Source organism: Mugil cephalus, chromosome 16, assembly GCF_022458985.1.
Source record: "Mugil cephalus isolate CIBA_MC_2020 chromosome 16, CIBA_Mcephalus_1.1, whole genome shotgun sequence".
Lineage (NCBI taxonomy): Eukaryota > Metazoa > Chordata > Actinopteri > Mugiliformes > Mugilidae > Mugil > Mugil cephalus.
This window is the reverse complement of record NC_061785.1, coordinates 5,958,519-5,986,166: the sequence shown is the minus strand read 5'-3', so window position 1 is coordinate 5,986,166 and position 27,648 is coordinate 5,958,519. Positions and strand designations below refer to the sequence as shown.

The 27,648-nt window shown below is 45.2% G+C and overlaps 2 protein-coding genes across 7 annotated transcripts; one reads left to right on the top strand and one right to left on the bottom strand.

The window, feature by feature from the left end:
• Nucleotides 1-325: 325 nt before the first annotated feature.
• LOC125022142 (dual specificity phosphatase 29-like) lies at nucleotides 326-13,117 on the top strand. Of its 2 annotated transcripts, XM_047608511.1 has the most exons (4): nucleotides 326-889; nucleotides 983-1,206; nucleotides 1,492-1,761; nucleotides 12,972-13,117. In XM_047608511.1, the coding sequence occupies exons 1-3, from the start codon at nucleotides 702-704 to the stop codon at nucleotides 1,710-1,712; spliced, it is 633 nt and encodes a 210-aa protein (XP_047464467.1). In that variant the 5' UTR covers nucleotides 326-701; the 3' UTR covers nucleotides 1,713-1,761; nucleotides 12,972-13,117. The 2 variants fall into 2 exon arrangements, with proteins under 2 accessions (XP_047464467.1, XP_047464466.1); XM_047608510.1 differs by lacking the exon at nucleotides 12,972-13,117 and having other exon boundaries at nucleotides 1,492-3,726.
• On the bottom strand, nucleotides 2,909-26,411 carry kat6b (K(lysine) acetyltransferase 6B). 5 transcript variants are annotated; one of them, XM_047608506.1, is made up of 17 exons: nucleotides 26,135-26,411; nucleotides 23,010-23,872; nucleotides 18,807-18,915; nucleotides 16,340-16,455; nucleotides 16,033-16,114; nucleotides 15,393-15,522; nucleotides 14,265-15,217; nucleotides 13,002-13,123; nucleotides 11,996-12,108; nucleotides 11,767-11,908; nucleotides 11,461-11,622; nucleotides 10,940-11,033; nucleotides 9,061-9,292; nucleotides 8,619-8,778; nucleotides 7,915-8,205; nucleotides 6,773-7,067; nucleotides 2,909-6,676 (listed from the first exon to the last, which is right to left on the bottom strand). In XM_047608506.1, exons 2-17 carry the CDS (start codon nucleotides 23,625-23,627, stop codon nucleotides 3,825-3,827), a joined length of 6,471 nt encoding a protein of 2,156 aa, XP_047464462.1. In that variant the 5' UTR covers nucleotides 23,628-23,872; nucleotides 26,135-26,411; the 3' UTR covers nucleotides 2,909-3,824. The 5 variants fall into 5 exon arrangements, with proteins under 5 accessions (XP_047464462.1, XP_047464461.1, XP_047464465.1 ...); XM_047608505.1 differs by lacking the exon at nucleotides 26,135-26,411 and adding an exon at nucleotides 24,703-24,881; XM_047608509.1 differs by lacking the exon at nucleotides 26,135-26,411 and adding an exon at nucleotides 24,703-24,878 and having other exon boundaries at nucleotides 15,162-15,217.
• Nucleotides 26,412-27,648: the final 1,237 nt, after the last annotated feature.

Here is a 27,648-nt window from a genome sequence, read left to right as displayed (position 1 = left end):
CTCCCGGCTTCTGAAGATATGCAGAAAAAGGGCTAAGAGAGGCTGACACAATTTCAAGGAGTCGCTCCGCACGGCGGAGGGAAAAAAGCTCAGAGTGCCCTGTTCACTCCAGTGAATATGGGTGTCCTTTGGCAAGTGCAAAGTTTGGATAAGCACAGCTTCCTGCCAGCAGCGGAGATTAAAGCTGTGTGTTCAGAAGTGGATGGCAGGGACTGGCTGGGTGGAAGTTTTTTCTCCCCCCGCAGGCAGATGAACGTGGCAGCTAAGGTCAGGGGCCCGCCACATCACAGCCCTAAAAATATCCTCCGCATTTGATGCCCCGTCACAGAGCGGTTATACAATCTGCGCCCTGACTCGAGAACTGCCAGAACTAAACCGTTACCATGTTCTGCCTTTAAGGGCTGCTTCGCTAAAAAAAAGAAGAAGAAGAAGAAGAAGAAGAAAAACAAAAAAACAAGCTGCCAAAATGATGAAAAACCAAATTCACGGGTGAGGAAACAAAATAAAAACAAAAAAAAAAAAAAAAGAAAGGAAGAGAGGGAAGGACTTCGATCTCTCGGTGAGTGGTGGAGGTGCAGGAGGAGATGCACGAGGAGAAACAAAACAAACTACCTTTTCATGGGGGAGAAGGAAGTGTTTTTCTTTTTTTTTTTCTACTTCAGTAAATAAATCATGTGTGAAAGGAAGCCGCGGTGAGAGAAATGGCTTCTCCCAAGTCAAAGATAAATGCTACAAAGGTGGCGGCGGCAGCAGCAGCGGCTCAAGAATCCGGTCCCGTGGATGATTACGTCACGCCCGGGGGCTACGAGCTGGAGAAAATCCTCAACCGTGGGAGCGTAGCTTACACCCATGTCAACGAGGTCTGGCCTAACGTTTATATTGGGGACGAGTAAGTAAAAAAAAAAATAAATAAATAAATAAATAAAGCATTAAATATCTTGAATTGAATTAAACAATAAAGGATTAACACGACTTCTTGCAGAGAGACGGCGAAGGACAAGTACAAGCTGAGGGAGCTGGGGATTACGCACGTCCTGAACGCAGCAGAGGGGACGTGGAACAACGTGGACACCGGGCCCGGTTACTACGGCGACATGGACGTCGTCTACTACGGCGTGGTGGCGGAGGACGTGCCAGCCTTTGACCTCAGCCAGCACTTCTTCTCTGCAGCCCGGTTTATTCAGGAGACGCTGAAAGACCCTCAGAGTAAGACGATCCAGCCACAACATTAGAACCACTGCCAGGGGGGAAGCGAATGACATTTAAATCGTCTTGTGTTGACTAATTAAATGTAACTTTTTTAACCTGGCATTCATTAGTTAGACGTGTAGCACCTTCCACCTCCACAGCAATGACACTCCTTGCAGGAAAACACCCTGTAAAGTCCCACTTCCATCCTGCGTTGAGTCACAACTGTTTCAGAAACCTACACAATATTAGGGAAGGTGGTCATGATGTTATGTGCTGCGTCTCCGTGTGATTCGCCTCCAGATAAGCTGCTGGTGCACTGCGTGATGGGGAGGAGTCGGTCCGCCACGCTCTTCCTGGCCTACCTCATGATCTGCGAGGACATGACGGTGGTGGACGCCATCGAGCACGTGAAGAGGCGCAGGAGGATCATCCCCAACTGGGGCTTCCTGAAGCAGCTGAGAGAGCTGGACCAGCACCTCCTGGAGAAGAGGAACGACCCCTCGGAGGAGGAGAGGAGCTGATCGGACCGACGGCCGAGTCAGGGAAGGCGAAGTGCACAAATGCGTTTAGGTAAATCTCAAGCTGTGGTCGTGTGAGGACCAGGTCTTGGTGGATCCAAAGAGGTTTATTGGTTGACCCCAGGGAACTAACTATATGGAAGGAGTTGATCTTCAGACACAGAGGAGGCCAGACTTGTCCTGCAATGAAAGAGGAGAGAACTACAACCTCAACTTTAGCTCTATAGCTTCATACACCACTTAGCCGTAAGATTATGACCACCTGCAGACCAGATACTTAATATAGTTTCCTGCAGCCATCATTCGCTTTTGTCTGTCAGTGGTCATAATGTTATGGCCTGTCACCAAGTCCCACGTGTCGCGAGACAAACCGCAGTCTAATAAAAGTCGAGATCACTCGGGTGTCAGGTCTTCATTTGTTTTTGTCGCTTGGATTTTTTAAAACTTGAGACGCGGAGACGTTTTTAAGAATCTCAAGTGAATCAAGACTCAGAGCGGAATTTTTTTTTTATTTTATTTTTAAAATAATATTTAGTTTTAACAGCTGCCTGGTTCACCTTCAAAAAAAAAAAAAATAAAGGAAAGAAAGAGAAAAAAAAAGCCTCTTAAATGTCGTTTCAAATTAAAAGGAGAACAAATCCGATACATGGTCAATCATAATTTATTCTTATGCTAAAATGTACAGCATTTTAAGTGACTGACAAAAGGAGAAAAAAGTCATAAATACAAGAAATGTCATTCTGTCTGATTTGTGTGCACATAGCCAGGTACCCCCCCCCCCCACCCTCACCCCGCCCCCCCCCTTGTTCTCACCAGCAACTCTGTACAGGTACAAAGGCTACAAAAGAGCAATATAAACAGAAACACAAGTACAAGTTGCGTTTTACATGCAATCCATTAGCTTAGTTTGGTCTATTCACAGGCTCTATTCTTCTACACTTCGGTAAAATATAAATCCAACATTTTATAAAGATAGAAAACAAATCTACAGATGGAATGAAAACGTAGCTTTTTTAAAGGCATTATGTAAAATATCGACTTTGGACTAAATTTATATTTTCTTTATTGTTATTCATCGCTATAATCATTTAGTTTCTTTCTTTCTTTCTGTTTTTTTATTCTTTTAAATTCCGCCACACTTCTGGACACTTTGAAATGTTTTAGAATTCTTCAGGGTACAAACACTGAGATATGCTTTGTTATTTTTGACAGAAATCAGTCTGCTTTATTAAACAGAAAGCTGCCTCAAGGAGATCTCTTACAAAAAACTTCAGAATTATACATACATATCAATAAAACCTCTCAAACCAAACCAAAAAAAGAACAAAAAAAAGAACAAAAAAAAAAAAAAACAGGACTAAGTTTACATTTTTTTTACATTATTAGAATTAACAAAATATAGTTTCATCTTTCTCCCCGTGCGGGGAAACCTAATAAAGGCCAGATATTTTTAAAATGGCTTGCTATTAAGCACAACACTTGTACAGTACTACTCAATGCACTGTCACTAACAGAGACTGAAGCATGCTAGTTGTCACTTTACAAAATAAGTACAATAATTTAAATATACAAAGGCATGAGTATAGTACAAACTAATTGTCAGCACTGTTAGACAGGTACACTGAACAGGTTCAAACAGCCACTATCTCCACTTGTAGCAGGCACATTAAATGGCTTCATTTGAGGCTGCTACACGACTGCAAGACCACTGATGAAATCTCTACCTCTGAGCTCTGAACCCGCCTGGCCTAAAGACACATCAGAGACACTAACACTAATTAAATAGATTTTCATCGTAATGATGTAAGGCTTCCCATCCGGAGGAACAAAAATACTTCTTTTTTTTTTTCTTTTTTTCCTTTTTTTTTTTTTAACATTAGCTTCAAAGTTTACTCACTGATGAAAATTTTTGCATTCTTTCCAAGTGCTGCTGCTGGTTTTTAAGTCATAAACAATAACAAAAAGACACCAAAAAAAGAAGAAGAAGAAGAAGAAGAAGAAGAAGGAGAAGAAGAAAGAGGAGAAGGAGGAGGATTAAAAACAAGGCCAGATCTGTGCATCGTTATACAACAAAAACGCACGTGAAGAAGAAACCAGCTCAGTCCTTGCGGGGAGTTACCGCCTGATGAAAGGCCCTTTCAGGGACTGCTTGGACATGCCTGTGTTCATGTAACCATGGTGACCAGCTGGAGTGTACACCATGTTGCCATGTGGTGGAGCCTGCATGGGCTGCTGGGGGTATGGCTGTGTTCCCATCATGCCCATCTGCATAGAGTACTGGGGTGACTGGTTCATATAGGCATGGTTGCCATGGTAGCCGCTGTTCATCATGGGCTGGCTCATGCTGTAGCCGTTCATGGCGTTGAGGGAGGGCATGTTCATGGAGTTGACGTTGTAGGCCGGCGCCGGCATGATGTTCATGCCCATGTTCATGCGCGGCATGGCGGCCAGCGTCCGGGACGGCGCCTGCATGGCGACGGTCTGCGCCGGCCGGGCGTACATCTGCTGCTGGTGGTGCGACAGAGGGGCCGACTTGGAGCGGGCGGACACGTGGTTCTTCGAGGCCATTTGGGGCTGGATCCGTTGCGAGGGCGGGATGCCCATGTTGCGCTGCAGCATCATGGGCGGCGGCGAGCTGAGGTTCGGCGGCGGCGTCATGGTGGCCTGCACCTGCGGGTTGGACACCCGGTGCGCCGGCTGGGGCAGGGACACCAGGCCGGAGGGCTGCGACGACAGCGACGGGGTGTTTGCATAAGATGTGATGGGGTGCGACGCGGAGTGGTTGAAAGGCAGCGAGTGCGGGTGGTCGATGAACGTGTTGGTGAACTGCTGCAGCTTGGCCAGGCTGAGGCCGGACGACTGCGGGTAGTGGCCGCTGCTGTACTCCCCCTGGTGGTTGATCCTCTCGTAGAGGGTGAAGTTGGGGTTGCCGGACTCGGGAATGTCCGCCAGCTGCATGGTGGTGGTGAAATTAGTGGGTATGGCGCACTGTGCCATGGGCTGCTGCTGGCTGTGCTGACTGTGTTGATTGTGGAGGCTGTGCTGAGCGTGCTGATTGTGCTGGCTGAGCTGATTGTGCTGCAGGTGGTGATTGTGATGGTGACTATGCTGGTTGTGGGGATTGTGTTGCGTGTGCTGCGTTAGCTGATTGTGTGGACCGTGCTGATTGTGTTGGCTGTGCTGGTTGTGGGGGCCGTGCCTGCTGTGGGAGTTGTGTTGACTGTGTTGGCTGTGCTGGCTGCGCTGGCTGTGTTGACTGTGCTGGTTGTGCTGGCTGTTGCTCGGCGGCCGCTCCACCACCACGCAGCCCTGCGGCGACTTGACGTTGCAGTGCGGCGGCGAGCTCAGGCTATTCTGCTGGATCATGCCGCAGCTGCCGGGGTTGACGGCGGCCATTTGTTGGCTCACGGCGCAGCTGCTCTGGGGCAGACCGCTCGGGGGGATGGTGCCGTAGGAACAGCTGTTCTGGGAGGGGCCTGCCCCGCAGATGCTGCCCCCCATGGTGGAGTCGTAGCTGCTGGGGTTCTCGTAGTTCTCCGTGGTGCTCTCGATGCTGCCCAGGTCGCTGAAGCCGCTGTCCACCACCTGCTGGGAGTGGTCCGACACCGACGGCACGTCCATCATGGGGCTCGTCTCCATGTTGTGGAGCGAGGGCACGGAGATGGCACTGTGGTCGGGGCTGATCTGAGTGTAGCTGCTCTCCAAGATGGAAACGGCCGGGCTGTTAACGGAGCGTACCGACTGGCTGGGGTGGGACTGCGCGGAGGAAAGGGGGCTGCTGTGGTCTGACTGGGGGCAGTCATCCAGGGAGGTGATCTGGGGGCTCTGAGCCACGTGGGCATAGGGCTGCAGATTCCTGCAGGGCTCCTGGCTCTCCACACAGTCTTGGAAAACGTTCTCCCTTTCAGTCTCCTGAGTCAGGGACTGAACAGCTTGGGCCGTCTCTGAGTCGATCTCCTGGCAGACCGGGGGATCGTCCCTCAGCACGGGGCTGAGCGTCGGCTTCTCCGCGGAAGGAAGAGGTGGGTGATCAGGACAAGGACTAGGTGTGCTCTCCTCCTCCGACTCGGATTCTGCGGGATTATCAGAGTCCACGGCCGCTATCGAAGCGACTGCCGCTGCTTCCGACGGCGGCGTAACCGCTGCCGCTTCGGTCTCGGCGTTCTGGACGCTTTCGACACCGGTGGCTGGTTCCTCTTTGCTGCACAGATCTGTAGAAACCTGCTGACTCACCTCAGAGTCATTGTCTTCTTTCGGATCTAAAAAAGTCGGGGTGCATTTCGATGCGTCTTTCGAACTCTGCTGCAACTGCTCCGCGCCGCCCTCCGATCCGACCGCCTTGCTGTGACTGTCGTCTTCGTCGTCCGCGTCCTGATCCTCCACACGAGCCCTCTGCTCCTCCTCCTCCTCCTCTTCGTCCTCCTCGTTGTCATTCTCCAGTGACACAGCACCCTGCGCGCTGTGCTCCACATCTTTGGCTGGCGAGTCCTGCTCGTGTTCGCTCTCTCGCTGGTCGTCGTCGTCCGGCGGTTGCGGGGAATCACTTCTGTCCACAGGTGTAGGGGACACGGCCCCCGGAGAGGCAGCGGGTGAGCAGGCCGGAGACGCCGCAGGGGACACTTCAGGGGAGCTCGACTTGTGGGAGACGTGGTCAGCGGGACTCGGCGGTTCAGAGGGAAGCCTCTCCAGCGTGGCGTCCGGATTCGCCGAGCCTTTGCCCGCTTTGCTGCCCTCATCTGCGCTGACAACATCCTGCTCTTGTTCGACTTTTGCTTCCTCCGTCTGGATGTGGTGCTCCTCCGCCTCCATCGGAGTTTCGGGGGGCGTGTAGAGGTTCAGCTTGAAGCCCATCTTCCGCTCGTTCTTTAGCCTCCATTTAGGAGGGCCGCGTTTGACTCCTTTGGGCCAGCCTTTCTTCCGTTTCACTGGACGGGGTTTGCACGGTCTCTTGGAAAGAACGTCAGCCCCTAAAAATGAGGAATAGAAATAAACGCGAGCTTGAATTAGAACAATCTACTGTACCGATTTGTGAAATTAACAGACAAAAGTCAACACGCAAATACCTTCATTCCAATGTTCGAGATTGTCTTTCGGCTCGTTTTTCTCCAGCCTCGGGCGACCTCTTCTGCGTTTTACTGGCGTCGTTGCCGTCTTAACCTTACGCGCCTCCTCCTCCTCCTCCTCTTCCTCCATCTCGCCCACTCTGCAGGTGCGCTCCAGCAGGGGCATAGGTCGCTCATCCTCCGAGTTGTCGAACGGCTCATTCAGGACCTCCGTTGTCTCGGAGATGGTTTCTGTTGTCACGCTGCTGTTTATTCGCTTTCTTTTCCGCCCTCTCTTCTTGAGAACAATGGTTCTCTGAAAGACAGATGAAAGGAGAACGAATGAAGACCGAATAACACCTCCACAGTCGAGCGGAGCGGCTCTGTAAAGACTGAAAACTAGGGCACTAGGTGGATGACCTCCACCAGGATATAGTGTAGAATGTTAAAACCACACTGCGAGACTAAACGTTTGAGCAACGCAGGCTGGTGTGGAAAACCACAAATGAGAAAGGCAGAGTAAGCAGAAACCTCAAGTCTATTTTACATTCTCCAGTTGTTTCCCACCAGCTGCCTACGAATCAACCGCTTTCCTCTTCAAAATCCCTCACAAGAAGAATGTGAAATCAATACTGTAACTAATGCTCAAACTAAACTCCAACAGTCATTGTCGTTCTTTTCTGGTTTCCATGATGTTTTTGTTGTAAGAGGCCTCCCCTGACATCATGCAGCCGGCTGTAATATTATCTCCAGCACAAGGGGGCAGTGCCATATAGACAGAAGTGAAGTGAGAGGCAAAGAGGAGGGCAGTAAATTAACCATGACCACTGACAATAGTACAAGGTTTAGCCTGCACAGTCTCGACACCAGCAGTGAAAACACAATCTATTATCTACAGCTGCAGGCACACGGGGAGGCTCCAGATGACAGGAAGAAGCCGCTGAACCATACGCTGAATTCATGAATATTTATCAACCCTTTCCATCTCACCCAACTACACAATATAGTCATTAATGAAGTATAATATCTAAATGTACACACAATAGCACTTTGTCCTCGGAATAAAACTTCAAACAGCGGATGAGGTAATCACGCGAGAGAGGAGGAGGAGGAGGAGGAGGAGGAGGAGGCAGGAGAAGCGTCCGACAAACTCTAAAAGTCACCTTTCTCTTGGCTGCGAGCATTGCATGGGCTTTTGTCAGGATGGGCGGCGATCCGTCCGAGGCGTCCGAACCGTCCGAGTCGTCTTCGTCGTCGTCGTCGGCTTCGTCGTCGCTCACTTCCTCCGAGTGCTGGATGCGCCTGGCCCAGGAGGGTGCGGGGCGCCGTTCGTAGGTCCTGTAGGGGACCTTGCAGTGGACTTTGGTGAGGGGCTGCCTGCTCCCGTGAGTCATCATGTAGCCCTCTTTCTCCTCCTTCTCCCAGCAACTGGCCTGCTCCTTCAGCCGCTCAGCCTGGTAATTAAACAGACAAGACGCATTATCTACGGGAGAGGCGCACGCACCGACTCCAACATCCGAGCTAACGGGGCTAATGGGAAAACAAGAGATTGGAATTAACGTCATGACAAATGAATCGCTGCAGGTTCCTCCCGATAATAAGAGCCGCGTCCCGATTGGATGGCTGCCCGTCACGAAGGAAACGTTTCTGTTAAGCAAGCGTGGAAAGATTGCATTTCATGGAATATGCGGTACTATCAATTATGTAGCGAACTGATTTAGGGCAATTTTGCACAACATTAGATGCCTGCTGACAGTGAGAATGCCTTTTTCCGTTAATGGCTTCTATTTGAACTCCCCCAGCTAATCAAACAAACATTCACTAACAGCAAGTGTAAACAAATGGCAAGTGAACAAAGAAAACCTACATCCATCTCCGCCTCCCTCTCCTCCTCGGACAAGACGGCGTTCAGGGTGGTGGAAGGCGTCCAGCGCAGGGCGTCCGGGTCCACCTCGTTCTGACGGGGGTTCGCCCTCAGCCGCTCCATGTGCCTCTGAATCAATCGCTCTCTTCTGATCAGCACGATCCTGGGTCACAGTAGGAGAAGCGCATGAGTACACAACAGAGGGGAAGGCACCAGCCGGGGGAAGACAGAGGGGTGATGTGTGGTTAAATCCGAGCACAAAGACAGGCTCTTTGGGACAGCAGGTGCTCCGTGTCCTAGGGGGTGCTTAACCTGACTTACTTCTGTCAATATTCAGCGGCATTAATGGATATGCTGTTAAAAATACCCGCTGGCCTGGATAAGTCAGACGGCACACATAAGCGGCAGCACGAGCCGAAGGAGACCGCGGCTCCGGGAAACTGACCTGCCATCCTGTCTGTCAATCATGCCGAGCTGCTGGAGAGTAGCGGCGATGTCGTGCGGACACATCCCAGTGGCCCTGCTTATTCCTTTAACACTGATGTGTTTATCTGGGTGCTTATAAAGGTGCTCCAGTATGACACTTTTCCAATATGCCAGGTAGGATAAGCGACCCAGATCTGACAGCGGCTTCTCTGGGGAGCCGGCTTGTCCTTCCTGCCTGGTGAGAAGGTAACCTAAAAAGACACAATTCAAACAAAAAACAAAACGCTTTAGTCGAGCTGGAGGCTGCTGCCGGGTTATTTCAGATTGCAATTCAATCTCCACGCACCCCCACCCCCCCACCCTTTCCTTATGGATTACATATTCATGTAAGGATGTGACACCGAAACCCTGGTTGGGATTCACCTTCAAATAGCATAAAGGGAGAAAAGGCAATCAGCTTCCCACTCCTTCAACCTCTGTCACAAGCTATGATACGAGCAGGCAAGGGCAACAAAGAAGGTTGAAACGGGGGAGTAAAGAGGAAACAAAGCGACAGAGCGAAACAGAGAAGCAGCTGGATGTCATTGCTCACAGGAGACTGGGAGAGATAACGAACAAGGGGGAAAAAAAAAAAAAAAAAAGGACTAATACTAATATGTATCTGTGTTTAATTAGTTTTATAGAGGCCTTGTCAAGGGTCATCCATTATGAGAGGCATGAAATTAATTAATGCCTTTTAATGTGCACCCACTACCGAGAACCAAACAAGCAAATCTAATCGCCAAACAGTGAACACATAATATTCCTGTAATCATGACAATGTTCATTACTAAAGCTAAGAAAAGGAGCCGGCGATAACGAACACTTAGCGGTGAATATTCAAATAAATTAATAGAAAAAGTAATTCATTCACCCTGTCATTTTTTACAAGTGTATTATCCTCAATAAACCAAAACAAAAGAGCTTCTCTCACACGAGCCGTGAATTATGATTTCAAAAGAGAACGTTTTCCACGCAGACACGTGCTAATGCTCCGCTCTCGCAGCTACCTGAGACAAAGTGCTCTTTTAATACAACCCAATATAACAGAAAATCTTAATCTAAACAACTTCCAGCTTCCAAAGCTACATTTTCCAATAAAGCCTTCAAAGAGCTCAGAACTCAGCTGTGTTCAATCTCCCTTAATCCCTGTCTTTGTTATCAGCACACTCTCAATATCACAGATCCTCTCGCATCTCTGTGTCTCAATGGTTCCCAAAGTGAACAGGAAATCAAATGCTCCATTACCGACCGCCCTCCCTCCCCGCGCTCGCTTCTTCTTCTTCTTCTCCTTCTCATCCTCGCACACGCACACAAAGTCGGCAAAGAGACAAACTCTTGAAAATAATAAAATGCCTATAATGACAGAAATAAGAAATAAAAAAAAAAACGCCTGCCTAAACACAGAAATCCACTCAAGGCAGCGACTCTTTTCATAAGTGGACCGCGCGGCTTTAAATATTGTATGTGTTGCATTTGCGAGACTAAAACATAAAAGCAGCATCTATGCCTCATCACAAGTCGCACAGAGAATTGGGGGCATTTTTTTATTTTTTATTTTTTTTTGTGCATGGAAAAAAGCACTTGAGGCGATGCTTAAGTGAAATACTACTGGCCATCAAATAATGTATGCAGCCAGAACGTTGTGTTTCTCACTCCTAATCTTCTGTGATTGCCTAAGCACTGCACATGAATGCTCTTGATTAGGCCCCCTTCAAAGCCTTAACAAAATAACAGTACCTTGCCACAAGCTGCAAATTCACCCTTTAATCTGAAATTGTTTTTGAAGACCAGTGAAGAAAAAAAAAAAAAAAAAAAAAATGAGTTTGGTGGTCTGAAAAAAGCATTAAGGAACTTACTGAAATCAATAAGGAACCTTCCAAATCCTTGCCTTTGGTACTGAGGCATGATCATTATGCAGGAGACATTGTACTTCTGCTGGCAAAGCTTTTCCTGAGGGAAGGAGAAACAGATCAAGTATGTCAGAGCTCTGCTGAAGCTGGCAATTTACTGCACCTGCCATTGTCCTTGTCTAAAGCTGTGCACGCCACGCGCGGAGGGTAATCACGTTCGCACAAAAAGTGTTAGATTCAGGGCCGCAACTTCAGTTTATCAGTCAATGATTTTCTTTTTAATTTATTGTTCAGAATGTCAAAAAAAAAAAAAAAAAAAAAGGGCTTTCAAAATGGAGAAAATCAGACATTTGAAAAGCTCTTCTCCTTGACTAATACGTTTATTTAAACAAAACTGCGAACGAGCTAAATCTGCGTTGCAAAAACAGATAAATTACAACGAAGTCGCGTCTACAAATCAGTATCATCTTTCAAATGTGATGTGCGGTATTCCTTCATTTCCCATAAAATCACTCGGTAATTCTTACCTTGGAGAAATAGCCCACAAGATGACAGCCTTTCTCATCATTCTTTGTAAGTATGTAGAAGAGGAAAGGCTCCACATCATAATACAAGGTCTTGTGATCCAGGAAAAGCTTGGCTAACAGGCAGAGGTTTTGGCAGAATAGTTTGCTGACATTTCCATCAACCTAAACACAGAATAAAGAGAGCAAGAGGACACTGTTCAAACTGTTCCCATTTTTTTCTCTCCCTCCCTTCTGCTCCCAGAGCCATTTCAGCGGGATCTCATGCAGCATACAGTTATTGCTTTATTGCTGTAAAGGCAAGCTGACCTCAAATACGGAAAGGTTGTCCTTTCTGTAGATTTCATTGGCTGGCGGGTGGAACCAGCCGCACTTCTTTGTGTGCCTCTGGAGAATGTTTTTGCTCCTCATGTACTTCAGACAGAACTCGCACAGATAAAGCTTTTGTAATCTGGCGAAGACAAAAGGGAAAGAGGTGGTTTGTGTTTCAGAGTTAGAGCAAACTCCCGTAACAAATGACGCTGGCATGAATAGTTACCTCGAGTATTCTGGCGGGTACGGCGACGAGTACCAGGTCTGAATCTCGTACTTCCCGAATTCAATGAGAGCGGGGCATCGAGAGGAGTCTGCGTTCATCAGAGATCCAGTTCTCTGTGAAGAGATTTAACGAAAAATTGATAAATATAGTGACCCAGATAATTCAATGTTACACTGTCTCTTATCACAAGTTCATATAATTGTATCGCGGCAATTTTTATATCGAGACTCTGGCTTCACAGTTCTCATGGGGAAATGGAAGATATCACACTAAATCTGACCAAAGTCAGTTACATAATCCAACCATCTGATCCACCAGCTTTCAGTCCTTGTGAAACTCAAGTATTCATAAGTTTCTACGTCTATGGTCTATCTGTATCTAAAACTGTAGTAATTTGACATTTAACATTTCCAGATTCAGAGTCTCTTGGCACAAATGTCTTCTAACACAACTAATACATATACATACAGTTTGACTGAAGCACAAACTACATGACGGTGATTTGGTGCAGCACTGTTAAACCAGAGAGCTTTCGTTTTTACTAGTTTACCTTATACATTGACAAGTGGGTGCATCTTCCTATGCAGCTCTATATGAGTCACAGTTTCGTTTTTTAACAATAATGATAAAAAAAAAAAGATAATCTGAAGGAGGAGGAAGACATAACCACTGTGAATGTTTGGTTAAAACTACTCAGCTGTCAAAAGAAAAACACAGGGAATCAGACCCAGAGATAACAGATGACAACGGATGATTACAAAAATATGTGGAAACATCAACGACACCACACAAAAAACTGCCAAGAACAAAATAAATACTGCAGGTAATGTGATGTAACTTCTGGTAGTTTTTATCTAGACACTTTTCTGTAGTTATCTAGAAGTTGTCTGATAGGACATTACGTCATATTATATCACTGAAAACCCTTGTGCGCATTAAACATCTGAACTCCTCTTTTCATCCCGATATTTATCAGAATGAACATCTCCTGTTGGGCTTTTCTAACCTGAGCTGCGAGGTCCTGGACGCGCGTGAACGTCTCGACGTCCTCCTCCGTGACGTGGTCCCTGGACATGGCCGCGAAGTCCGCCCGGGCTTCCTGCTTCACGCGCAGCTCGTCACTGTGGCCTGTCGCAGGCACAACAACACAACATGAAGCCATCAGACGGGCACATCAACGCCGGCCTGTTTCGAAGCAGCCGTGGCTGAATAATCTCATAAATGCATTCTATGCAAATGTGCTTATACAGTGAGTGCTGCTGCTGCCGAGCCTGTGTGAGGCTGGTGTCTCTGAGGAATTTCATAATGTATCATCTTTGCATGTTTATATGAAAATCCCTAATGTAATGAAGTGAAACTAAATCACTCTAATTGCGTAACCGCTTTCATGTGCTTAGTCATCCACCAAGACAGTTTCCCATGAATTAAGAAGCAGATGCAGTGAAGGGAGCGAGTGTCGACATGAACAGCAACTGATGTTGGAAAGCAGGCAGTAATTTTATGAAAGACATCAACACCATGACTTAACCACCAAAACAAAAACCCATTACGAGTGGAAGTGATGTGTCATTAACATATTTATAGACCTGAACTGCTGGGGTAAGTAGTGTTTGTGGGGGATATTGTTTAGAACTTCTTGAAACATATATCTGTTGCTTTTTTCCTACGTGTTGTCTCTTAAACCGTGACCTGACTCGTGAAGACAGTGGAATGTAAGGGTTACTGCACTCCTGACTATAATCATCATGTCAGCTCTGAGTCAACTTGGGTGGGTGAATCACTGGGTTGTATGTGTGTAATGACCACTGGAAGTGAGGTTGAGTGGAGACAGTGATTTCGAGAGTGAGGGTGGGATGAGGAAGAGCGCGATGTGACTACAGTCTCTACGAGGTAGTGATAACAATGTGCGCACTACTGAGGGTCAAGGACAGAGCAAGGAGCGGCATGAGGGAGTTAGTGGGCCATGCACTATGACAAAAGCCGACGGGGCGAGAGGATGGAAGCCACGTGAACTCCGCAGCCAAGTCAAAAAACGCAACGAAACTGTGTTAATAAACTAAAAGAATTCAAATTAGGAAGAAGATTAGTAGTCTGTTAGGATGCTGAGGGTGTCTTCTCAACGAGAAGATTAGCTCTAGTCTGGAAAAAAATAACTACGAGTGTCAAGCTTAAAAAACAAAAAAAAACAAAATGAAAAAAAAAAAAAAACAAGAAGAAGCTTAAAGGTGTGGAGACGCAGGTCTTGGCTGGAATTTCGAGCCTTGCTTACCATGATTATTCTCAGGCTTAATTCTTCCGTCTGTCAAGTCTCCCTTTCCTGGTGAGAGGGCTCCCTTCTGAGGGCTCACTTTATACCTCAGCCTGCCTAGCGTCCTGTGCTTTTTAAGGAAAGGGTTACGTTTGAAATGACTGACCATCTTAAATGCATGTCCTCTGGGTCGGCCCGGCCCAGCAGATGTGGAGTGTAACCTATTTCTATTAAACTCGTTCTTCCCAAGACGCTGGGGCCCCGTTTTGGACGCATCCTGCTTATGGGGCATGCGCTTAGGCGGCGCGTAGCAAGGTAGTCTCTTTTTCCGCGACTGTCCCTGAGTAGTAAAAATGTGAGAGAGTCCGTCAAAAAGTCCCTTAAGCTGGCTGCTATTGTAGAGACTACTCAGGGAAGGAACACTAGACTGGCTGGAAGAGCTCTGGGGCGAGTTAGCAGAGGTGGAGCTGCTTGACACCTGCAACGGGGGGCTAAGTCCCGGCAACGTGGAAGCGGGAGGAAGTGCAGAGGACGAAGGGGTTATCTTTTGAGAGGCGTCAGCAGCAAAGGCAAACAGCTCTGGTGGCTTGGAGAGTTTGGGCGGACCCTTGTCTCTAGAGCTTAAATGTTTGGCGGGCGACTCTACGGCTACGGCTCGCGAGCGACGGCCCACGGGGGAAGGAGTAAAGAATTTGGAAAGCCCGTCAATAAGCCCTTTGGTTTTCTTGTTAACAGTGAGTGTAGCTGGGGTGGAGGTGGGCGTGAGGGGGGGAGTGGAGGTGGGAGTGGAAGTGGTGAATTGGGAGGCGTCGACCGCACAACAAGGGTCTGCAACAGCCAATCTGTCTCTGGCGTCCGTCACAGATGCAGCATGACCAGATGAAGGTGTGGAACAGACGGTAATCTTTTGACCCCTACCAGGTGACCCCCTTCCTCCAAGTGCTACCATGGAGCCGTCACCACTGGTTACAGACCTGCGGAGACAAGAGGAATAAAGTCTGTTGTAGAGGATCAGCTGTCACTGTCAGAGGAGGAATGCAGCCTCTAAACTCTGCTGGAAGTTTGCGGCAGACATCATAACAGTGCAATCGATGAAAAGAATGTTGCGATATCAAACAGGAGTCCACCTTCAGATTACTGCACACTTACATTCTTTGTTTGAGCTTATTTCTGGGCCTCCCGATTGGCTTTGCATATCGACGTTTGATCTGATCGGCTTTCTTGTGCAGCAGCTTCTTCCCGTTCTCCTTCGGCCTGCAGACTTGGCAGATCCAGGTTCCTGGAGGGCGGCCCGACAGGATACAAGTACGGTTTTGGGTGGGTTCATCAATTCCGAGGACATGCAGTACATTCATTTGAAACATTTCCTTTAAACCCCCAAGAGCTGGCGATTATCCCACCGGCTCACAATGACGATCAATTACTCAGCACAAAGTGAAAATCCATAAAAAAAACATTGGGTCAATTCTCTGCACCAGCGAAATAGACTTCGTGTCAGCTTGTTGAGCTAAGCTATGTGACTCGTATGAATCGCCTGCCAAATATCCCGCTACAGTACGTGCACCATCATTACAAGCCTCGCTGTAGGGTCAGTACTGTAATCCAGAGATAGCACATCTCCCCGGGGACGCTGGAATAATTTGAGATGCATGCAAAGCTCCTAATAAGCCACCGCTGCTTCTCAGCGCGCTGAGTGACAGCCCCAAACGGCCGTCTGAGAAAGAAAAAGGCTTTGAATTGACAGCAGAGGGGGGGGAAACAGAGAAGCCAGACAGTGTAAACACCTCACCTTTTGGCATTCTTGAAAGCGGCGGATCGCAGCATTCCATGTGAAAGCCCCGATCGCACGAATCGCAGAACAGCATCTCATCCTGAAAGGAAACAGAAGGCACGTGTGAGGGATGTCCCAGATGCATACGTGCAACACACCCCCACGTCATTTAAAGTCTTTAAAAAAAATAAGCCCAATTGAGCTCGAGAGAGAGGCTTTTACAAATCTCAAACAAATCCTCAGGGATGCACAAAAATGGGACGTACCTCGAAGCAAACACTGAAAATGGTGTGTGTGTGCGTTGAGATGTATGCTCTGTACTCACGGCGTTTTTCCCCTGTATTCGACAGGAGCTGCAGGTTTTGCATTCTATGCACTGCCAGCGTAATCTCTTCACATTTGAGGTTAATTCAGGGGAAAACTTCAGACATGATGGATGCCCTTCAGGAGGCAAACAAAAGCGCATATTACAGTGACACATTTTTAGCAGCGTGTGCGTCACAGTGTGCGGCACAGTTAAATATTAACATATTACATCATTAAAAACAATGGCAGGCCTGTATGTCCACAACACTTTTTTTTTTTCCCTGCCACAAGTTGTGTCTAAAAACAGTATGATCAAACATCTGAGCCGCTAATTACAGATAATTTGATCTTAATGAGGCAGAAACAGTAGCGGCACTCATTCTAATGGAAGCCGATCCATGAAAGTCATGTAAAAGCTCGCCTTCCCTCTCACCCGACTCCCTCTCATGGTTGTAAAACAGCTGTTTTACAGTGAGAGCACAATTTGTGTACACTACTAGTGGTTAATGAAAACCACCTCGACGCTACTTAGTCAAATTCGAGCTATAAAAATGTCACCCGGAGAACAATTCCTTTACGGCATTTAAAATAATTGTTCAAACATAAAGGACTCCTTGGCAGAGGTAATTTTATGGGGGGGGTTAGCAGTTAGCAGTTTCTCTGGAACAAAAGAACACTAAAGGAAATGCCAACAATCTGCAGCGGAGAAAGGGTTGATCTTTGATCCTCTATAACCAGAGTGCTCTATAAAAAAAAGAATCTGAACTGAGCGAAAATGACTTGGGTGATTTCAGATTCTAATGGTCACTTGGAGCATTTGTTCCTCTGAGAGCTGCAGAGTAATTTAGATCCCTACAGCCACTCAATCTGAAAATTGTTCTGCCAATAAATCCCTTAAAATAAAGTGAAAAATATGGAGGGAGACTACGACATCTGCCTAACCGATGTTGAGACGCGCTGCTGCCAGGGCTGCAGGATTTCACAATATAATATGATAATGTACCTTGTGAGACGATGGAAACTTGTTGACATTTACTCATCCTTTACGCCCTTGTAACGAAGTGTGTAACGCCACACAAAGCTCGTAAATGGGTATGAACCTTGGCTTAAAATGAAAATATTTGACCCTGATACTTTACTGTAACAGCTCAGGCATCACATGCTATATACTGTCAATAAGAGTCAATTCTAATCTGCTTATCCCCAGGTATAAAACAAATCCAGTCCATAAAGACAAGTGAAATATAGTAATGATTAACCTATACTGACCATAAAGGCCGGCTGTGGTTCTGGCTGCAAAGGCGAAATTCAAACTCAACACAGAGCGCTTTCACACGCTGTGCAGGTTTTCTAACAGTAGCACAGTGTCTGCACATCTCCTGTTGTATGAATGCATAAAAATTGCACTGCAAAATGTGCACCAAAATGGTTTGGAGTTGAAGAGATAGTCTTAATATCTATATTAGTTGATCTCAGACTATGGTTAACTTAAAATTCAGGAGGGGGACTGTTTTAAGGAAATATATCCTTTGAGATATGTGTGAACTATATCATGATATAGCAGCGTACATAATATTACTCAGACAAGTACTATAATAAAAGAGTTTATCTATATCAAGTACCCTCTATCGCTTCATAGAATTATAAAACCAAAGTGATAATGTGGTGAGAAAAGGTGCCAGTGCAACTCCAGTGCAAAAGTAAGATCAGCTTTTAAAACTGTCGTTTTTGTTCTTTTCTTTTTTAATTATCATTTTACGATGTATTAACTCACGCACTACACATTTTAATTGGCGACCCTGCAGGGCCCCCATCCACTATGTAGAGCTCTCTCTGTACATATGCACAGCACCAACGCACGTTCAGTTTCCTCCAGCGACAATTCAATAAAGTTTATTCAAACAGCAAATCTGTGTACGTAGTGTTGACAAAAAGGGGATAAAAACACAGCCTAACTTTGTGTAGGTGTAATACTGAAATCTGAAATGACACTGCAGGCTAAATGGTTAATTTAGTCATGAATACGTTACGTATTTCTTGTTTAGTTTATACGTGAGAGATAAGATAAGTGGGTCTCACGTGGGAGCATTACTGGCAATTTGTATTTTTATTACATTTCCTTAAGTGTAAAGTAAGATTTCGCCTGATGAGTCACTGATAAATGTTTGCGTTCTTCAAACATATTATTATTTCTTATTATTTCTTCTACTACATGGAAAACACAGTAAACTGAGGTGCACGTCGAACGGTCACATTTATGCGTCTTTTAATAACAACCAGTTGAAGGGGATTTTGTTACTGAGGAGTGTATTTTGCTTATTTGCCTGACGACAGTCTCCTTGATACCACAAGAAACGCTGCTGACCACACACACCCCACCTCCGTATCCTTTGCTTTGCTGACATACAAATGGTTCGGTCTTGTTTACATCGTGCTACGGTCCGTGAGAACGTCCAATAACAGAGGAGTTACACAAGGCAACTTACCACTGCTCCCACAGTCTGCACAGGACAGCAGCTCTTCTGGCCGCTTGTCCCGATTTGACTCTTTCGTTCCGAGACAGAAACTGCATATAGGGATGGGGTCAACCCGGAGCTGGGTGGGAACACAAACAGAGACAAACTGTTTAAGAAACAGAAAATGGGCACAGACTGTGTATTTAGTGCATGCAAGCTTGTTTGTTTTTTTGGACATTTTATCTTGGAAGTCATAATGCTGGTTAAGGAAAGAAAAAAAAAAAATCAGTGTGTAGATTTAGATATAAAAAAAAAAAAATCAAGAAGAAGCAGTGAAGCTCAGAGAATATAAAAAAAAGACTTGAGTTCTCACAGACTAGATGAATAATAAATGAATCTCATCCTCACGAGATATGCTGCATTGAGAGCCACCTCCTTTATCCATTACATCTGAATGGGTAAGTGATCTTAGTAATCGTAGTTTAAGGGCTTAATCCAATTCTTAAAGCTCGCACTCCAGTCGGAAAGGATTAACCAGCATGTAATCAAATTACCTCAATAATAAAACATGCTCTCATTGTTACTGCCGTGATCCACTGTAAATGTTGCAAGTCTCAGAACAAACACTCATTTAAGGGCTTACGGTTAAGTTCAGAAGAAGTAAAATATGAGCTCAAGGTTTAAGAGGATTTCCCCATTGATCACTCAGAATAAAGAGAGGCTGACTTCACAGAGAAAACCGGGGAAGACTCGGTGTCATGATTTCACACAGCAGCCAAATCTTAAGATTGAAATCAAGACCGGGCTAATCTGGGACGGATGCGATATATGGCTCTCGTAAAGTTCTCTTTAAACATCAGATCATACACAATATTCTCCAGAGGAGCAACAAACAAACTGCAGCTTCCTTCTCTGCTTAAGAGGAAGTTCTTGACGGAAAATAACACTCGCGCCATAAATAACCCACCTCATCATCAGTTTACACACTAAGGCCTCAGCAATTGACTGGAGCTTTGAAGGGCACTCTGGGGATGCCATAATTAGTTCCTGGTTTCTATGACGCAGATCAGCACGCTGACCTTAAACAAATTTGCATCTTTCAAATATCTGCTGGTCCTGACCTCCCGCTCACCTTCAGCTGAATTCAGCGGCGCACTTGTTTTTGATTTGTCACAAAAAAACAACAAACACAAGAGCATCCTTTCAATCTGTCACTCCAGCCGAATGAATCCCAGGGGGAAGTTGCAGCCGAGGACGCAGCGGCAATTTGGTCATTGTTCCTGGCTGTATAAATTAGTTGTTACGGCGAGGGGAAGAGTTTACTGCCACATCAATGATTACTCTATTTTCCAACCTGCCAGGTCAATATTTGAAAGCAGGCACTGGCATTAGGAGCTGACTGGAGCTCACACAGCTACGATTAGGGACATAAAAATACAAGAAATCTACTATGTGATGAGGCTGTACACATGGGACTTATGTTAAGTTATTGAGTAAAATATAAAAAAATACGTTTAGAATAGTTCATATAATGCAGTCGGATCTACGGGCGCAAATAATCTTGCTGAAAAATATCCTCCTGTGATGATTTCCATGTTTTAGGCAGCTTTGAAAGTAATATCTTTGGACTCTGGACTGGACAAAAAAAAAAAAAAAAAAAGGCAATTTGAAGACGAGACCTTGGATTCTTAGCACTTGTGATGTGTTCTTGCATTCGATAATGAAAATGATTGTTAGCTGTGGCCTCACATAGAACGTTTTGTTGAACAGAGTGTACAAATTCTGTCAGTTGAGACCTCATTAAAGTTCAAATCACATTGAACGGAGATAAAAGAAAAAAAAAAAAAGAATATTAGTGCTTGTCCTTGATCACGAGCCATTCAAGTGTTTTTTTTTCTGCTAAAATATGAAGCCAAAGGCATTTGACAACAAAGCGTGTGTGTTAAGATTAGTTAAGGGTCATTACTTATTATGTAGAGCAAACAAAGTGCATGTGTGTTCACAGACGAAGGTCCAAATATGATTTCAGCGAGAGAACGAAAGGAGACGAAATATTAGGTACATGAATGCATCCTAATGTAATAATCCTCCAATAAACCCCCATTTTGAATGATATAATGTCCAGTTATTCAACCGTATTAGCATTTTAGCCCAATGACAACCCTGGTGTTGTCAGAATAATAGAAACATGTGTCGATAAACCACAATTCCATAGTACTACAAACCATACTCTTGAATCAGCAGCTTTCTCTGTTACTCTGAACAAATGCTGAACACCATAACCTTTCATTAACTTTAAAATTTAGTGCAGGACTTTTATATTCGAATGCATTCATTTTCACTAGCGTGTCTTGCGTTTAGGGAAGGGAGTGTAGTTACAAGTGGTCAAATGAATAAGTGATAGGACCGTGCTCATCACTTGCTACCGACGAAATTGCAACGGCGAAGTTGTTTTAAAAAAGCAAAAGTCTCACTTCAGACTTCCTAACACAGCCTCCACTGATTGAGGTAGACGATTAATTTCCATTAGGAATATTCTTGGGTCTGGTGATTAAAAACCAAAGAGTAATTTGCAATCTGTACAGCCCGAAAAGAAATGTGAAAATAGAGAAACAAACACAGCTGAAGAGATGCTGATGATTTACTTGGGGATTCTAAATTAAGTACATTACAGGAAATTATGCTGCTTCAAAAGAGCAGGCTGTCCTGAGTGAGGGGGTGGGGTCCTATTAGAGCAATGCTGGTGGAGAGAGAAAGAGAGAGAGCTCAAGTGGTTGCATAACACAGCAGGAAAAAAAAAAACTCTCATTCCTTGCCTTTGTTCCTGCCAGAGTCTCTTCAGAATCAAATAAAGTCTAAACCAAGACTGCTCTTTTTTTTTTTTTTTTTTTTACCTCAAAGTATCTCTTATTCTCAGCACACACGCTCGCGTTGTGCTTCAACAACTAAGCAGCCAGAGATGTCTCATCCTTTGAAGTGAACGGGTAAACCTGGACTGAGCGAGGTGATGTCACCGGGCCGGGAGCATTAGGTTGAAATGTTCCAAATGGAAAACAGCAGGCCTTCCTTGGCTATGAGAGGCATTGCAGGACACCGTGTCTCTAAACACTTCTCAGTTTCACTTTTGGCCTGACCACAGACACAGTCGCAGTTGTGGCTGCAGTATCAAGGTGTCGCTTCCTGATTATTCACAGTGAAACTGGTGAAGAGCAGGGTGACATCTCTATAGCCTGATTCTGCTCGCCACTTCAGCTGCATAGCTTGTGCATAAAGTACTAAAACCACATTTCATCTTGATAAGCGTCAACACACAGTATGCAAAAAAAAAAGACTTCACAACACAGTACTTAGATGACTGCACGCTACACTTTAGGCCATACAATGAAAAACTATTTTCCATCAAACCCTCTCCTACGCTTGACAGTGTCTAAAAATTGCAAAGCAACTACAAAAGTGCTGTCATTTATCTGCACCGTGGGTTATTGCTAAGCACCAGCAACAGAGACACAATCTCTGCAAACTATAAACCACCCCTGGGGTGCCAAAAGCAGCGGAAACAATGCAACCTGGAAGTTTGTTTATATGGTTTTATTTCCTCTCCGGGGCATCTCAGTTAGTATTAAGGTCATAACAGCTGCATGCAGTCTGGGGATATTCTGTCTTACTTCCTCGACAAATGCTCTTACCCATGAAAATTACCAGCAAAATATCGCAGATCTGTTCACAAATGCTTTGCAACTCACAAGACAGCCGGCCACATCCTTTAAGGTCATTAGGCTAGAGTTACATAACCTGTGGGAAGCCTACAGCGGACTGCCTACCACACACTGTCAGCATGACTTTCTGATTATCCAAGCTCTCTTATTATGGAGACCAGTTTCCCCAAAGGGACGCACTCTAGATGGCAGTGTTTCTGACCTGCCAAGCTGGACTCCAAAAGATTAAGACCATAATCGTAAAACTCCTATTGAGCATTTCCCCCCTCGGTGGTGGCCCAAACTTTCACCCTCCGTCCTTGGTGGTGATTATATAAATCCAACCGCTAAAAGTACCCTAAAGGCGTAACTTCTCACAAAACAAAGCTGTGGTATGTGTCAGAGCTTAGCAAGGAGGCTACAATCAATAACACTTGAACAACATGAAACATTTTTTTAGTGGTGACAGGTGCCCTCTGAGGTAAGAGCATGTGAATCAGCATGAGATGAAGAAATACAGAGGCCACGGTGCGTGTACCTGGTCTCGCTCGTGGGGGAGGAGTGTCACTGATGACAGGACCAAGGGGGAAGCACTCGGACACCTGGAGCTCCTTCCTTCCATGCCGCCATGGGTGACCCTGTACCGCGGGCCGTTTTTCAACAGCCTGCCGTTGTTAACCGACCGCTTGGCCGCCAGCCGCAACCTCTGCCTGAACGCGGGGTTATCGACAACGTTGGAGAGGTCGTCCTGGTTCCTCAGATACCTCTCGATGTTCTTTAGCGAGGAGCCGTGGGTATCATCCAGGCCCTCGATGGCCCTCTTAAGTATTTTATTCCAATCAATATGGCGCAGATCGCTTGAACTCCACATAGATTCCTTTGATGGCACAGGTGCGTTTGCAGGCAAGATTGATCCAACTCTTCCGGGATTCCCTGGGTCCTTGTAGGAGGCGCTCCCTTTATTTGTAACCTTGAGGATACAGCCATCGTGAACGCTTAATTCCAACTGCTCAAGGACGGTCTTCTTGTCCAGTCCATGCGACGTGGCCACCGCATGGCAAATTCTCTCCTCCGAGGGCCTCTGCTTTTGCCTTTTGATTTTCTGTATTGCTTCAAGAATCCACTCCGTGTACAGAGGGTTTGCAAGTTTTACCATGGTTGAACAATTAGCCTCACAAAAATGAGATCCATAAAGATTCCCCCTTTCTGCTGCTGAAAACTCGGTACATCCACATCCTCGGTAGGGTCAAGTAAGTTATGTTCCACGACAGCATCCACACATTGCTTTCTCAATCCTGGGTGTCTGACATTGAACTTGAGGAAAAGTTGGCACTAGTAAATTCCACAGGGGTAGTTACCAGATGACCTGGAGATGCGTTTAGTCAAACTCCCAGCTCAAATCTAAAAAGAAAAAAGGGAAAAACATTAATAAAGCAAACTGGTTAAACAAAAAAAAAAAGCATTTTAAGTGGCAAAGCTTCATGCAACAACACTTCCATGTTTACATTATGCCAGCATATAGCATATAGCATATAGCATGTTGGGTACCGAGGCTAAGCTGGAGGAATGCAGGAGGTTTAGGATGTGCTAAAACATGAGAAACAGATGGATAAAAACAGATGCAGGCGCTGTCTGCATGGCTGTTAAAAGAAATCAGAGTGACTTAATCCAAAGTCTGACACCATAATCCACACACCAAAACAGATGTCCATTTCAACATTTTCTGAAAAAAAAAGAAAAAAGAAAAAAGAAAAAAAAGTTTCCACAGTGTGACAGGTTAGCTAGAAACTTCTACAGACTTGCGGGGGGGGGGTGGGTAAAGAAAAAAATATAAACAGTACTCCTCGTACACGTATATATAATCGCTTACGGTGTCCCTTCTCGACACGGAATAAAATACATACACGTATTTATTTATGTTACCGTAAACATTTCGACGTCAAAGCGGAGAACGTACGTAAAGTTTAACCGTTACTCGTCCGCACGACACTTTTGACAGCTCGACGTTCGCCAACGGCTACTAACTGACGACCACCGTCTTTCTTTCTTTTTCTTTTTTTAAAATGACACACGTATAATCAACGCTCAAGGCGTCCGCAATCCCTCTGCGACGAGACGTTAAAAAAATAAAATAAATAATATATATACGTGTGAGTGTGTGTGTGTGTGTGTAAAAAAAAAAAAAAAAACGGTAACGACGGAGAATCCGGTAACAAGTACACGTAACAAACCTGGAGTTGTGTTCCGCTGAGTTGAGCAGATAAATGACAGCAGCGTTACCAACGTTCACTGATGTCACCTAAACAGTCGCCATTTTGTTACAATGTTGTAGTTTACATGAATCCGACATGACGCTGATTACAATCCAATGGAGTCTCATTAAACCTTACCTACCCCGCTAATGTGCCCTCCCTAGCAACTTCAATATTGGCTGTAAAGACAAGATCCGATTTCTGGTTTGATAAAGCACATGTCAATCTTTATGTATGAGCTCACTCTGCGATTCACGGCACTGGCTGTGTGATCTGTCACTTCACTCGACTGACCCGCCTCTTAAGGTGCCTCCGAGTGACGAATCGATATCATTCAACCTTTCTTTTTTTAATATCTCAACTCGCGGCTCCAAAAACCCGAGACGACGCGGATGTTGTTAAGTTTACAAATGCGAACGTCAACAACACGCGAAAAAACTCGGCTGCCGTCTCCGTGTTTTGTTTTGGGGTGAATATTTAACCTCATTTACAAAGCGATTAACGCCGGCCCACCTTTACTCAGATTCCTCCTTGAAACAGTTGGTTACACTTGAAAGTGATTTGGATCATTTTTAGACTTTAATTGGCTGTTTGTTAAATCTATCATGTGTTTGCATATAAACTGTGTTTTATTCTTAAAGCGGAACATATTTTATTTATTTTTTTAAAAAATTTATTATTAATTTCCAGGTGGCATATTAAAAAGACTAAAAAAAAAAAAAAAAAATACATGTGTCGCCTTTTTCTCCCTTCTCTTCTTCATCTTCCTCCCCTTCTTCCTTATTTCCCCGAGAGGAGCCGTAATTCTCCCGATATTTAACATTTAAACTATGTTAAATTGGGGAGACGTGCATACGCTTTCCGTCAAAGCCAAAAGAGGAAAAAGTAGGTTTTTCTTTCTCGCTGCACGTCCGCCAGCGAAATTATTAACGTCCCGTGTTGCCGCCGTGCAATGATGACATGACCTCTTTATCAACCATTAACTATCAAATATCTCCAATGAGGACAAATAGTGAGCCCCCCGAGGGGGTAAGGAAAAAAAAAAGAGAGAGATGTTCAGGGGGGAATACAAGTTAACACGACTGTAGGGAGAGCAGCTCCTTCATCACTGCTTCTCAATTATGTATCGCTAGTTTCTTTAGCTCCCATTTCTCAGCTTCAGCTCTCATTTTTTTTTCTCTCTCCACCTCCTCCCCATGTTATATTAAGGGGAAATGATACACAGCCGCTTTGGATATTTAACACCACATCCTCCACATGTTATACAGATATAATTACAATAATCCGCCGGATTAATATAAAATAGTTTCATGCAGGAGTCCACTATAACTAGCGGGGAAGCTATAAGAAGAAGAAAAAAAAAAAAAAAAAGAGGGCACAGGCTACGGTAAATATTTGCTGGGTAGTTTACCTCTTCAAGTTTTTCCCCCCCTCGGATACTCCTCTTCATTATCGTCGAAGGATAAATGTGAAGCGACATATCCGAGCGATTTGGTGGGGATTTGATCTCCTTTAAAACGAAGGCTGGAAAGCTCGCGCCGAGACATGGAGAGGACCTGATAACAACTAATTGAAAGGTTAATCTACATAGCAGCCTGTGACAAAGTGGTACCCTCCCCCTTCTTCTTCTTCTTCTTCCACTGTAGACATCCCTACTTCAGTGTAGTGGAGCGGACCGTCGCCCCTTTAGTGCGCTCCTACAATGATATTGTCAATTTCACTCCCCCCCTACACCCCCCACCCCCCCCTTCCACCTCCATCAACACATCCAGTGATGAGCCAAGAGGAACATTTTTACACTACATAACATCTTTATGTCTCCTATTAACATCAACGCCCCTGTGGGCATTTTAAACTTCCATTGATGTGATTGATTCTGACACAAACACATAAATCCAGACTTTTATTCCAAAATGAGATTTCCAGCACTGGCCAATATTACCCGTTCAGGGCCGCCAGGGATATTATAATAACACCCTAATCTGTTAATTAACTCCACCAAGCCCAAGGAAGAGCAATAGTTGTTAGCAATAATGTAGATCATTAAATTTTCAGTTTTTTAGACTTCGCAGCTCCCCTCGCTCACTCAACCCAACTCTTCAGCAGCATTAGAAATGCCAGAAAGCTCATTTTTCATGCAGTAATACGGATGTAATTAGAGAGATAATTGGTAACTTCCCATCAGATTATAAACACATGCAGTACTGTAGGAGCAGCCTTTTTTTATTTAAAAAAAAGATCTCAAATGAAAGCATTTAACCCCCTGTAAAAAAAAAAAAGAAAAAAAGAAGAGAAGACACGTTTGATGTGTAATTTGATTTGCATTCATTTAATACACGTGTTAATGGTCTTTGCCATTATGTTGCATCTTCATCAGACACTCGTCTAATTATGACCTTAATGATGTTTTCTTTTGACCCGCGTGAACTGATCCCATTTGCAATATTTATATCAACTTCCCGGTGTTTTTTTTTTTAAATTATTATTTATTAAGATCCACTTTACAGATACATTTGTGCAATTAAAAATGTTAATGAAGGCGGCATTAAAGAAAAGCAGATGAATGGAAATCCGAGTTGGTAGTTTGAGGACTGGCGTCGATGCGGAGGCGCTGACCAAAAAACCTGCCTGTGTCTGGTTATAATGAACGCCACCCTGGGCCCCAGCAGGTCCTCCACTGCTGCATGGGTCCAGGGATAATTTGAATTGGAGCATGTGCCATTGCAATCTGCCCATCCCCCCCCCACACCCCCTACCCCGACCCACCACCACCACCACCACCCCCCCACCCACCCATCCTCAATCCCTGCCAACTGCCACACTGGTGTTCACAAACACTGCTGCCCATCTGCGGGGCAAAACACTGGCCAGGGCCCCAGTTACTCCCTTTCCTGCCTTTTTTTTTTAAACCCTAATTGTAAACCC